The sequence below is a fragment of the Carcharhinus amblyrhynchos genome, chromosome 1 (genome assembly GCF_965287045.1).
Source record: "Carcharhinus amblyrhynchos chromosome 1, sCarAmb.v2.hapA, whole genome shotgun sequence".
NCBI lineage: Eukaryota > Metazoa > Chordata > Chondrichthyes > Carcharhiniformes > Carcharhinidae > Carcharhinus > Carcharhinus amblyrhynchos.
The window spans coordinates 137,285,138-137,299,044 of record NC_137324.1 but is presented as its reverse complement, the minus strand read 5'-3'; the positions used below and the strand labels follow the sequence as shown (position 1 = coordinate 137,299,044).

Here is a 13,907-nt window from a genome sequence, read left to right as displayed (position 1 = left end):
TGAGAAGACTTTGGCAGATAGGATGAAGGAGAACCCTAAAACTTTCTATAGGTATGTCAAGAATAAAAGATTGGTTAGGGCAAGATTAGGTCCCGTCAGAGACAGGAGTGGGAAGTTGTGTGTGGAGCCTGAGGAGACAGGAGAGGCACTAAATGAATATTTTTCGTCAGTATTCACGCAGGAAAAAGTCAATGTAGTCGAGGAGAATACTGAGATACAGGCTTTTAGACTAGACAGGATTGAGGTACATAAGGAGGAGGTGTTAGCAATTCTTGAGAGTATGAAAATAGATAAATCCCCTGGGCTGGATGGGATTTACCCTAGGACTCTCTGGGAGGCTAGGGAGGAGATTGCAGAGCCTTTGGCTTTGATCTTCATGTCGTCATTGGCTACAGGTATAGTGCCAGAAGACTGGAGGAAAGCAAATGTTGTCCCCTTGTTTAAGAAGGGGAGTAGAGACCATCCTGGGAATTATAGACCGGTGAGCCTTACTTCTGTTGTGGGCAAAGTTTTGGAAAGAATTGTAAGGGATAGGATTGATAATCATCTAGAGAGAAATAAATTGATTAGAGATAGTCAACACGGTTTTGTGAAAGGTAGGTCGTGCCTCACAAACCTTATCGAATTTTTTGAAAAGGTGACCAAAGAGGTGGATGAGGGTAAGGCAGTTGACGTAGTGTATATGGATTTTAGCAAAGCGTTTGATAAGGTTCCCCATGGTAGGCTACTGCAGAAAATGCAGGTGCATGGGATTGAGGGTGATTTAGCAGTTTGGATCAGGAATTGGCTAGCTGATAGAAGACAGATGGTGGTGGTTGATGGAAAATATTCAACCTGGAGTTCAGTTACAAGTGGTGTACCTCAGGGATCTGTTTTGGGGCCACTGCTCTTTGTCATTTTTATAAATGACCTGGATGAAGATGGGTGAGTAAATTTGCTGACGACACCAAAGTCGAAGGAGCTGTAGACAGTGAGGATGGATGTTACAGTTTGCAGAGGGACATAGATAAGCTGCAGAGCTGGGCTGAGAGGTGGCAAATGGAGTTTAAAGCGGAAAAGCGTGAGGTGATTCACTTTGGCAAGAGTAACAGGAGTACAGAATATAGGGCTAATGGAAGGACTCTCGGTAGTGTCGACGAGCAGAGAGATCTCGGTGTAAATGTGCATAGATCCCTGAAAGTTGGCACCCAGGTTGATAAGGTTGTTAAGAAGGCGTACGTTGTGTTAGCTTTTATTGGTAGAGGGATTGAATTTCGGCGTCGTGAGGTCATGTCGCAACTGTACAAAACTCTGGTGCGGCCGCACTTGGAGTATTGCGTACAGTACTGGTCACCGCATTATAAGAAGGATGCGGAGGCATTGGAAAGGTTGCAGAGGAGGTTTACCAGGATGTTGCCTGGTATGGTGGGAAGGTCTTATGAGGAAAGGCTGAGGGACTTGAGGTTGTTTTCGTTAGAAAGAAGAAGGCTCAGGGGTGACCTAATTGAGGCATACAAGATGATCAGAGGGTTAGATAGGGTGGATAGTCAGAGCCTTTTTCCTCAGATGGTGATGGCTAACACGAGGGGACATAGCTTTAAATTAAGGGGTGGTACTTAGAGGACAGGTGTCAGAGGTAGGTTCTTTACTCAGAGGGTAGTAAGGGTGTAGAATGCCCTGCCTGCAGCAGTTGTGGACTCACCAACTTTAAGGGCATTCATATGGTCAATGGATAGGCATATGGATAACATTGGAATAGTTTAGGTTAGAGGGTCATTAGATTGGTTCCACTGGTCAGCGCAACATCGAGGGCCAAGGGACCTGTACTGCACTGTAACGTTCTATGTTCTAAAATTTAATATGCTGCTATGAGATCCCCGCACATTCTTCTAAATTCCAATCGGTATCGTCCAGTCTAATTGTCTCTCCTCAAAAACCAACCTTCTTAACTCCAGAATCAATCTAGCGAATCTCCTCTCCCCTCCCCCCTCCCCAATGCCAGTATATTTTTTCTCAAGTAAGGAGACCAAAACTCGAGATGTGACCTCACCAGCATCTTATACAGCTGCAATATAAGCTCACTGATTTTAAACTCCATCACTCTAGCAATGAAGACCAAAATTCCATTTGCCTTTTTAATTCGTTGCTGCAATTGCAAACCAACTTATTGTGATGCATGCACAAGGACACTCAGGTCCCTCTGCACAACAGCATGTTGCAATGTTTTACTATGTAAATAATAGTCCATTTTGCTGTTATTCCTCCCAAAAATGGATGACCTCACATTTACCAACATTGTACTCCATGTGCAAGGCTCTTGCCCACTTACTTAAAATATCCCTCTGCAGACTTTCAGTGTCCTCTGCACACTTTGCTCTACCACTCATCTTAATGTCACCTGCAAACGGTGACACATTATACTTGGTCCCCTACTCAAAATCATCTATGTAAATTGTAAACAATTGCAGTCCCAACACTGATCCCTGAGGCACACCACGAGTTACTGATTGTCAACCAGAAAATCACTCATTTATCCCCATTCCTTGCTTTCTATTATTTAACCAATCCTCTATCCATGCTAATATATTACCTGTACACCTTTATCTTATGCAGTTGTCTTTTACGCAACATCTTGTTGAATCCCTACTGGAAACCCAAATATACCACACCTACCAGTTCCCCACTATCCACTATGCTTGTAATGTCCTCAAAGAATTCTAGTAAATTAGTTAAACATGACCTGTTTTTCATGAACCTATGATGCATCAGCTCAATGGGACAATTTCTATCCAGATATCTTGATTTTTTTTCCTTGATGATAGATTCAAGCATTTTCCCTACTACAAAAGTTAAGTTAACCGGCCTATAGTTACCCGCCTTTTATCTACTTCTTTTTTTAAACAGTGATGTCACATTTGTTGTTTTACAATTAGCTCAATCGCCCCAAGAGTGCCACGAATTTTGGTAAATTACCATGAACGCATTTGCTATTTCTCCCGCCATCTCTTTTAGTACCTGGGGTACATTCCATCTGGACCAGGAGGCTTGTCCTGAGATATGGGAACACAGAAGTCCAGGAGGTCACATGTACAATTCTTTGTAAGTGATAGGACTGGTTGATAAAGCTGTTAAAAATGCATTTGTGATTCTTAAATTTGTAAATAGAGGTATAGAATGCAAAAAAGGGAAGTAAAAGTAAAAGATTTATGTCAAAGTCCAAGTTTTCTTTAGAGAAGGAGATTTGCCTTCCTTACTTGGTCTGGCCTACATTTCACCTCAGATCCAAAGGATTGTGGTTGGCTCTAGTCTGCCCTCTGAAATCATTGACCTACAGAAATGTATGGCTCACTATGCCTCTGAAAAACACCTATTCAGCCTAATCCCAATTTCCGGCTCCGGGTTCTCTGGGTTAAGGCACTTCAAGTAATTTTTAAATGTGTTATGAATGGTATATCTCTACCATTCTGTCCAGCAGTGAGTCCCAAAGCCCATCGACAACCCTCCTAACCACACCCTCCCCTCCACCGCCCACATCCCCATCTGCAACCTCTGAGTGAAAAAATTATTTTCTGTAATCCCTCAACCAGTTCATTTAAATCTATGCCCCCACCCCAGGTTAGTGATTTCTTTATTAAGGGAAATGAGTCATTTGTATCCTTCTTGAGGATTCTTTGAGGAGGTGACAAAAACGGTTGACGATGGGAGAGCCATTGATGTCATCTATATGGATTTCAGTAAGGCGTTTGACAAAGTCCCTCACAGTAGACTGGTAGAAAAGGTTAAGGCGCATGGGATACAAGGACAGGTAGCTAGGTGGATTGAGAACTGGCTGGGCAATAGGAGACAGAGGGTAGTTGTTGAGGGGACCTTTTTGGGCTGGAGGCCACTGACCAGTGGTGTGCCGCAGGGCTCAGTACTGGGACCTCTCCGCTTTGTAGTATACATAAATGACTTGGAAGAGAGCGTACGTGGTGTGATCAGCAAGTTTGCGGATGACGCCAAGATGGCAGGGTTGGCAGATACTGAGGTGGAATGTCAGGTGATACAGCAGGATATAGATAGGTTGGTACATTGGACAGATAGGTGGCAGATGGAATTTAATCCTGACAAATGCGAGGTGATGCATTTTGGAAGGAATAATGCAGAGAGGAGCTACGTGATAAAAGGTAGACCGATTAGGAGTATAGAAATACAGAGGGACCTGGGAGTGCAGGTTCACAAGTCTATGAAGGTTGCGACACAAGTGGAGAAGGTTGTGAGGAAAGCTTATGGAATGCTAGCCTTTATAGGAAGGGGTATAGAGTATAGGAGCTGCCGTCTAATGCTTCAGTTGTACAGAACGTTGGTTAGACCGCATTTGGAGTACTGCATCCAGTTCTGGTCACCTTACTACCGGAAGGACATGGAGACTCTGGAGAGGGTGCAGAGGAGGTTTACCAGGATGTTGCCTGGCATGGAAGGACTGAGTTACGAGGAAAGGTTGGAGAAACTGGGACTTTTCTCCTTGGAAAGACGGAGATTGGGGGGAGACATGATAGAGGTATATAAGATACGGAAGGGAATAGATAGAGTCAATAGTGACAGGCTGCTCCCTAGACTGAGTACAATTACGAGAGGTCATGATCTAAGGGTGAGGGGGGAGAAGTATAATTTGGATGTGAGAGGAAGGTTCTTCATGCAGAGGGTTGTGGGGGTATGGAACGCGCTACCGAGTAGGGTGGTGGAGGCAGGAACGTTGGACTTGTTTAAGGTTTACTTAGATAGACACATGAGCGAAACAAGGATGGAGGGTTATAGTAGGGGGTATTAAATAGGGTCAGAGCCTCGGGAGACACCGGAAATGCAGACTTATATGTTAACGTTTTTGTCTTTTTATTCCGCAGGTGGAGGTCCACCTTGTTGTCAAACAAGGGGCATGCACACGGTGGGTCGTGCGTGGGCTGCTCTTGGAGGTTCTGGGAGTGGCCTAGTACTTTGTGCCGGTGTGTGTGCTTGATCCTGGACCGGTAGACGGGCGCCACAACAGCTCAGTGACTAGCACTGCTAGCTGTGCAGATACATGGATTTGGGCCTGTGTCTGTGGGAGTTTGCCCATTCTCCCTGTGGTTGCGTGGGTTTCCTCCGGGTGCTCCGGTTTTCTCCCACACCCCAAAGATGTGCTATTAGGCTGACTGGTTTACCAAATTGACACTATTCTCCCCTGAATCTGGCTAAGTTAGGGGTTCCACTTGCAGACACGCAGGGCAGGGTAGGCGTAGGAGGATGCGGCGGCGCGGGCTCGTTGGGCGGAAGGGCCTGTTTCCCGTGCTGGGTTGTTCTTTGTTGTATCCATTTTATCAAGGCCCCTCATAATTGTATACACTGGGGTGGCACGGTAGCACAATGGTTAGCACTGCTGCTTCACAGCTTCACAGTTCCTGGCTCAGGTCACTGTCTGTGTGGAGTTTGCACATTCTCCTTGTGTCTGCGTGGGTTTCCTCCGGGTACTCCGTTTTCCTCCCACAGTCCAAAGATGTGCGGGTTAGGTTGATTGGCCATGCTAAGAAATTGCCCCTTAGTGTCCAGGGATGCATAGGTTAGAGGGATTAGTGGGTATAATATATAGGGACATGGGGGTAGTGCCTGAGTGGGATTGTGTTTGGTGCAGACTCGATGGGCTGAAGGGCCTCTTTCTGCACTTTAGGGTTCTATGATTTCTGTCATCCCAATTAAGTCTTCCCTCAGCCCACTTTGATGCAAAGAAAACAACCCCAGTCTATATTTTCTTTACAGTTAAGATTTTCCAGCCCTGGCAACACTCACGTAAATCTCTTCTCTAGTGTGGTTGCATCCTTTCTGTTAAATGCTAACTATGACTCTACATAATACTTTAGCTGTGGCTTAACCAGCCTCTCTTTTCTTATAACCCAGCCCTCGGCTAATGAATGAAAATATTCCATCTGCCTTTTGAAAAACATAATTTCCCTGTCCTATACACTTCAAAGATCCTCTGCTCCTCTATACCTCTGACTATTGCGCATTCCTTGACTTATTTTCCCTCCCCAAATGCATGACCTTATATTCTCCAGACTGAATTTCATTTGCCACTTTTCTGCCCACCTAACCAGTTCATTGAGATCTTCCTGCAGTTTGCAGATTTTTCCCTCACTATCAATCAGTTTTATAGATCTGTAAATTTCTTAGTATTGTCCTCTACAGTTAAGTCTAAATCATTTTTACATACCATGAAAAACAGAGGGCTGAATACTAAGGCTGTGGAACCCTACTCGAAACTGTCACAGACTTACTACTTTCTCCTGGATTCCATGGGCTTTTCCTTTTCTGACAAGTTTGCTACCTAGAGCCTATTAAAAGCCTTGCTCAAATCCAAGTAGACTGCATCAACGAAGCAACCCCCATCAATCCTCCTTGCTACCTGAAAACCTTGACCAAGTTAAATCAAATTCAGTCAAATGGCCTAGCAAGCCATTCAGTTGTTGAGAAGAATTCTCCTGGGAAATTGGGAGTGATAAATAAATGTTGGCTCACTAGAAATACCCACAGCCATGAATAAATAAAAATAAAATTATTTGCTTATGTTGAACGTAAATGTTAATACAAACTGGTTGGACCAAACAGTATTTTTCCCTGTTGTAATTTCTTTGTATCTCTATTTTCAACATCAGATCTAAATTCCAATTTACAGAGAAATTCTCTTATCTCCAAATAAAACAAATGAGATTGTTACTGTGGTGACTAAATCACAAATCTTCTAAAATATGGATTTGCACAGAGGCTGTCCAAAATATATTCATAAATGCGATTTTCAAATAATATTTTAAGAAATCAGCATCAGGTTGAGAAATGATATGGAAGGCCTATCCAGAATACATAGAATCTTACATTGAAGAAATATCCCATTGGCCCATTGACTCTTTGAAAAAACTGTTGAATTTAGTGGCATACCCCAGCTTCATTGTAGATTGTACATGTCCAGTTTCACATGGCGTCTACTTCCATCGCTCTTCCAGACGGTGCTTTGCAGTTTTTAACAACACTTGGTGTGAAAACATTTCTTATTTCCTCTTGTTCTTTTGCCACTTATTTTATGTATGACACCCAATTGCCAGAGGAAACAGTTTCCCCCTACTTCCTCATCAAAATCTCCACATAATTTGGAATATCTCTTTTAGATCTTTCTTTAATCTTCTCTGGGTGCAGGAGCAGAGGGACCTGTCGTAAATGTGCACAAACTATTGAAGTTGGCAGGGCTGGTTGAGGAAGAAATTAATAAAGCATATGAGATCCTCAGCTTTATAAAAAAGACAATAGGGTGAGGTGAGAGTGACCGCCCTTGTTATCAAGGCAACATATGACTGATTGTGGCATAAAAGAGTCCTGTCTTTATACTTGCTTAAAATCTGTTACATTGTTAACAATTTTGAACCAGTAACTCTGTTTCTTTTTCCACAGATTTGTTGACTTGCTGAGTATTTCCAGCATTTTCATTTTTAGTTATGTTCTATTAACTGGGAGTTGCTGGGTTAAACATATTAACCAACATCCAAGATCCCTATTCCATTGTTGTCACCCTTGCTGAATGGTGTCCATATGTAGGTTTTGGATGTGGGCAAAAGTAAGCTTGCGGAGGGTGTGGAGAGTCTGCAGAAGGATCTAGATAGGCTGGGCGAATGGGCCAGGAACTGGCAAATGGAATTTAATGCTGGCAAGTGTGAGGTGGTCCACTTTGGCAGGAATAATGGTAGGAAGGACTATTACTTACATGGCGAAAAACTGCAGCAGGCGACGGTGCAGAGGGACCTCGGGGTCCTTGTGCATGAGTCGCAAAAACCCAGCCTGCAGGTGCAGCAGGTGGTCAGGAAGGCAAATGGGATGCTGGCCTTCATAGCAAGGGGGATTGAATATAAAAGTAAGGAGGTCTTGCTGCATCTGTATAGGGCATTGATGAGGCCGCAGCTGGAGTACTGTGTGCAGTTTTGGTCGCCGCACTTACGCAAGGATATTTTGGCCTTGGAGGGAGTGCAGAGGAGGTTTACTAGGCTGATACCGGAGTTGAGGGGGTTGAGCTATGAGGAGAGGCTGAATAAACTAAGCTTGTACTCATTAGAGTTTAGAAGAATGAGGGGAGATCTCATTGAGACGTATAAGATGTTGAATGGGATGGATAGGATAGAGGTGGAGAGACTCTTCCTGCTCAGAAAGGACAGTAGGACTAGGGGGCACAGCCTCAAGATAAAGGGGGAGCGGTTTAGAACGGAGTTGAGGAGGAACTTCTTCACTCAAAGGGTGGTGAATCTCTGGAATTCTCTGCCCGTTGAAGTGGTGGAGGCTGCCTCGCTCAATATTTTTAAGACGCGGGTTGATGGGTTTTTGATAAGCGAGGGGATTAAGGGTTATGGGGAGAGGGCGGAAATGTGGAACTGAGCCACGACAGATCAGCCATGATCTTATTGAATGGCGGGGCAGGCTCGAAGGGCTAGATGGCCTACTCCTGCTCCTATTTCTTATGTTCTTATGTTATGTTATAATGGTCCACTACTTAAAGCTATGCAAAGCCAATTGCCTAGACTTGTACTCAAGTGTGGCCACTTGACTGGGTGTGTAAAGACTGTTTCCCTTTTTTATGGTAGTCTCCTTGGGGATTTTCTGAGTGAAGGTGCAATGAGAGTGCTAATTCATAACATGTTAATGGCAGATTTTGTGCTACATTCCCAACCGAGCCCAACTAGGAACAGGAGTTGAAAATCCCCAAACTGATGTAGTACAGGTACCTTACAATTAAGAGGAAGTCCTCATCCCTCAGGATGAGTTTGATGTGAACTTGGAACCAGGCCTGAAAGGATACTCTTGCTCAATAACTGTATCAGCAAGCTCTCACTTTTTTCAGTATTATTAAGTTTATGAAAATGTAAACATGGCTGTATTGTAGTCAGTAGAGGTATTTATGGGCCTGTTGTGTTTTGTTGAATTTCCTGTATGAAGAGTGACAAAATGTAGCTAAAGTAAAATAATCCAATGATGGTACTTTCAAATTGGTTATGGATTTACCTTCCTTTCCAACCTTCTGTAACCAGTGATTAATTGAAGTAGCATACTGAGGCTTGACATATCGACACAGTGCCTAGTAATAAAAACAGATACAGACTGAGTCTAATAATAAACAATATTCATTAGAATTGAAGGCTAACTTCAAGATAAATAGTATTTGCATTTATATAATGGCCGGAATCCTCCAACATCTCATATAAAGGTTTGCACTTTCAACAATGTACTATGACTCCCTCGGTAATGAACTGCAATGACATCTGAGATCATGGCTGGAATTCTCTGACCTGTGGCTGGGATTTACCAGTCCTGCTGCTGTGAATGGAGATTAGGCTAAGTGCCAAATTCTCCATTCTCGCTGGCAGAGTTGGTAGGCCGTGAGAGACCAGAGAATCCCCGCCAGTATCTCATCACAGTGAAATGTTTCAAAGCGCTTTACACCATTTGTTGAAGTGCAGTGACTGTTGTTGTACAGAGAGACGTGTCAATAGTGCTTCAGCAGCCACATTCCATAAACGGCCACGAGGAATTAGTAAATTTGTTTTGTCAATGGGATTGATTCAAGTAGGAATGTTGACCATGGATGCTGAACCCCTTATCCTTCTTCATAATTCTACCAGATCTCTAATAGAAACTTAATTCATCAGAACAAGCAGACTCAGCATAACATATAAAGGACTGTACTTTCAACAATGCACTACCATTCCCTCAGTAGTGCATTGCAATAAATTCTGACATCTAAGGAGTTTAAAAACAGCGAGGTTATGTTGTAGCTGTACAACGTGCTGGTGAGGCCACACCTGGAGTACTGTGTACAGTTTTGGTCTCCTTACTTAAGAAAAGATATACTGGCACTGGAAGAGGTGCAGAGGAGATTCATTAGGTTGATTCCAGAGTGGAGAGGTTTGGCTTATGAGGGGAGACTGAGTAGACTGGGAATATCCTCATTGGAACCCAGAAGAATGAGAGGAGACATATAAGATTATGAAGAGAATAGGTAAGATAAAAGCAGAAGAGTTATTTCCACTGACATTTGAAACTAGAACTAGGGGGCATGGCCTCAAAATAAGGGGAAGTAGATTTAAGACTGAGTTAAGGAGGAACTTCTTCACATAAATGGTTCTGTGGAATTCCCTTCCCAGTGAAGCAGTTGAGGCTACCACATTAAATGTTTTTAGGCAAGAATAGATAAATTTTTGAACAGTAAAGGAATTAAGGATTATGGTGAGCAGGCAGGTAAGTGGAGTTGAGTCCATGAAAAGATCTGCCATGATCTTATTGAATGGCGGAGCAGGCTTGAGGGGCCTACTCCTGCTCTTAGTTCTTATGTTCTTATGCCCAAAATTCTCTGACCTTGCCTGCAGCTGGGATTCTCAGTCCCGCTGCTGTGAATGGAGATTTGGCTAAGCACCAAGTTCTCAATTCACGCTGTCAACAATAATGGGTGGACAAGATCAGAGATTGGCAGGTCAACGTTGGGTCAATTTTCCTGCCACCTTGTGACGTGAATGTCATTTGCTTTAATTTGCATCTCATTGAATGCTCATTAACTCAGTTACTCACAGCAATTTCCTCATGCCTTCCAATCTTGCATCACACCAGTGAGAAATTCCCTCAGCCTCAAATCCATTTGTAAATGAGTGACATGCACAAGGCAGGCAGCAGCTTGAGACTTTGAGGTGAGTACACATACATGGCTGACCTGCCACAGCGCTGCGTCAATCCTGCTGCACTGAACCACCTCTCTGCTGGTAGGTTTGCGTCCATGCCAAGCTCATTTTTGTGGACAGCACCGTACTACAGCATTCATTTAGGGCAGTATGATGGTTAGCATTGTTGCCTCACAGCGCCAAAGACCTGGGTTCAACTCCCAGCTTGGATGACCTCTGTGTGGAATCTTCATGTTCTCCCTGTGTTCGCGTGGGTTTCTTCCAGCTGCTCTGGTTTCCTCCCACAGTCCGAAAGACATGCTGGTTAGTGTATCGGCCACTTGAATTCTCCCTCAGTGTACCCGAACAGGCACAGGAGTGTGGAAACTTCATTGCAGTGTTAATGTAATCCTACTTGTGATAATTGTAAACTTAAAACTCATGGACTCTCCACTTAGACAAATGCTGACCACTGCGGCACCTGGGGTCGGGGACTGCAGGGGTCTTCAGCTCTTGCTGTCTGCCACCACTGTCTGTATAGATAGTGTTGTTCTGGGGGACTCCAGTCTCAGTTTAGACAGTGCAGTACTGGGGGACTGCAATGTGTGTATACACAGTGCTGTACTGGGGACTGCACTGTCTGTATAGACAGCGCTGCACTGGGGGATTGCACTGTCTGTATAGACAGCATTGTATTGGGGGATTGCACTGTCTGTATAGACAGCACTGTACTGGGAGATTGCACTGTCTGTATAGACAGCATTGTACTGGGGGACTGCACTGTCTGTAAGACAGCGCTGTACTGGGGGATTGCACTGTCTGTATAGACAGCATTGTACTGGGGGACGGCACTGTCTGTATTGACAGCATTGTACTAGGGGATTGCACTGTCTGTATAGACAGCAGTGTACTGGGGGACTGCACTGTCTGTATAGACAGCATTGTACTAGGGGATTGCACTGTTTGTATAGACAGCATTGTACTGGGGGGCTGCACTGTCTGTATTGACAGCATTGTACTAGGGGATTGCATTGTCTGTATAGACAGCATTGTACTGGGGGACTGCACAGTCTGTATAGACAGCATTGTACTGGGGGACTGCACTGTCTGTATAGACAGCATTGTACTAGGGGATTGCACAGTCTGTATAGACAGCATTGTACTAGGGGATTGCACTGTCTGTATAGACAGCATTGTACTGGGGGACTGCACTACCCGCGTCTTAAATATATTTAGCGAGGTAGCCTCCAGTACTTCAACGGGCAGAGAATTCCAGAGATTCACCACCCTTTGAGTGAAGAAGTTCCTCCTCAACTCTGTTCTAAACTGCGTCCCCCCTTATCTTGACGCTGTGCCCTCTAGTCCTGCTGTCCTTTCTGAGCGGGAAGAATTTCTCTACCTCTACCCTATCCATCCCCTTCATAATCTTATACGTCTCTATAAGATCCCCCCTCATCCTTCTAATCTCCGAAGAGTACAGACCCAGTCTATTTTGTCTCTCTTCATAGTCCAATCCCCTCATCTCCGGTATCAGCCTAGTGAACCTCCCCTGCACTCCCTCCAAGGCCAAATATCCTTGCGCAAGTGCGGCGACCAAAACTGCACACAGTACTCCAGCTGCGGCCTCACCAGTGCCCTGTACAGTTGCAGCAAGACCTCCCTGCTTTTATATTCTATCCCCCTCGCTATAAAGGGCAGCATCCCATTCGCCTTCTTGATCACCTGCTGCACCTGCAGACTGGGTTTTTGCGACTCATGCACAAGGATCCCCAGGTCCCTCTGCACCGTAGCATGCTGCAGCTTTTCGCCCTTTAAATAGTAATCCCTCCTACTATTATTCCTGCCAAAGTGGATAACCTCACACTTGCTAACATTGTACTCCATCTGCCAGGTCCTCGCCCACTCGCTCAGCCTATCTAGATCCCTCTGCAGACTTTCCACACCCACACTTTCCACACCACATCTAAGAGATGGTTTTTTGGAGCAGCTTGTAACACAGCCTAATAGAGAATTGGCAACTCTGGATTTGGTGATGCATAATGAGGCAGACTTGAATAGGCAACTTAAGGTAAAGGAGCCCTTAGGGAGCAGTGTCCACAAAATGATAGAATTTACCCTGCAGTTTGAGAGGGAGAAGCTGGAATCAGATGTAACGGTATTACAATTAAATAAAGGTGACTACAAAGACATGAGGGAGGAGCTGGCCAAAGTGATTAGAGAGAAGGCAGTGGAACAGCAGTGGCAGGAGTTTTTGAGAGTTATTAGGGAGGCACAACAGAAATTCATCCCAAGGAAGAGAAAACATGCTAAGACAAGGACATGGCATCCATGGCTGATGAGGGACATCAAGGACAGCATAAAAGCAAAAGAAAAAGCGTACAAAATGGTGAAGATTAGTGGGAAGGATTGAGAAGCCTTTAAAGCAAGCAGAGGGCAACTAAAAAAGCAATAAGGGGGAATAGATGAAATATGAGTGTAAGCTAGCTAGTAATATAAAAGGAAATAGAAAGAGTATTTTTTATTATATAAAAGGTAAGAGAGGCAAAAATAACCATTGGACCACTGAAAAATGAGGCTGGAGAAGTAATAATAGGAAACAAAGCAATGACAGAGGAACTGAAGAGTTACTTTGCATCAGACTTCACGGTGGAAGATACCAGTGGGATGCCAGAGCTCCAGGAGAGTCAGGGGCACAGGTGAGTGAAGGCCCATCACTAAGGAGAAGGTTCTGGGGAAACTGAAAGGTCTGAAGGTGAATATATTGCCTGGACTGAATGGACTACACCTCAGGATTCTAAAAGAGATAGCTGAGGAAATTGTGGAAGCATTAGTGATGATCTTTCAGGAGTCACTGGAGACAGGGAGGCTATCAGGGAACTGGATAATAGCTAATTTAACATTGCTGTTTAAGAAGGGGGGAGGCAGCAGACGGGAAATTATAGGCTGGTTAGCCTGACTTTGGATTATTATCTAAATAGGGAAATGCTTAGGAAATGCGAAATACAAAGGGACTTGGGAGTCCTTATTTAAGATTGCCTTAAGGTTAACATGCAGGTTCAGTCAGCAGTTAGGAAGGCAAACGCTATGTTAGCATTCATGTCGAGAGGGCTAGAATACAAGAGTGGGGATGTACTTCTGAGGCTGTATAAGGCTCGGTCAGACCACATTTGGAGTGTTGTGAGCAATTTTGGGCCCCATATCTAAGGAAGGATAAGCTGGCCTTGGAAAAGATCT

The 13,907-nt window shown here is 44.3% G+C and overlaps 1 protein-coding gene across 1 annotated transcript in view; it reads right to left on the bottom strand.

The window, feature by feature from the left end:
• The window catches only part of LOC145350333 (uncharacterized), a 56,889-nt gene that overhangs the window by 6,248 nt on the left and 36,734 nt on the right, over positions 1-13,907 (bottom strand). Inside the window, exon 6 of the mRNA XM_080199559.1 lies at positions 9,028-9,100. Within this exon, the coding sequence (XP_080055685.1) occupies positions 9,028-9,100 (73 nt within the window). The remainder of the gene's footprint in view (positions 1-9,027; positions 9,101-13,907) is intronic.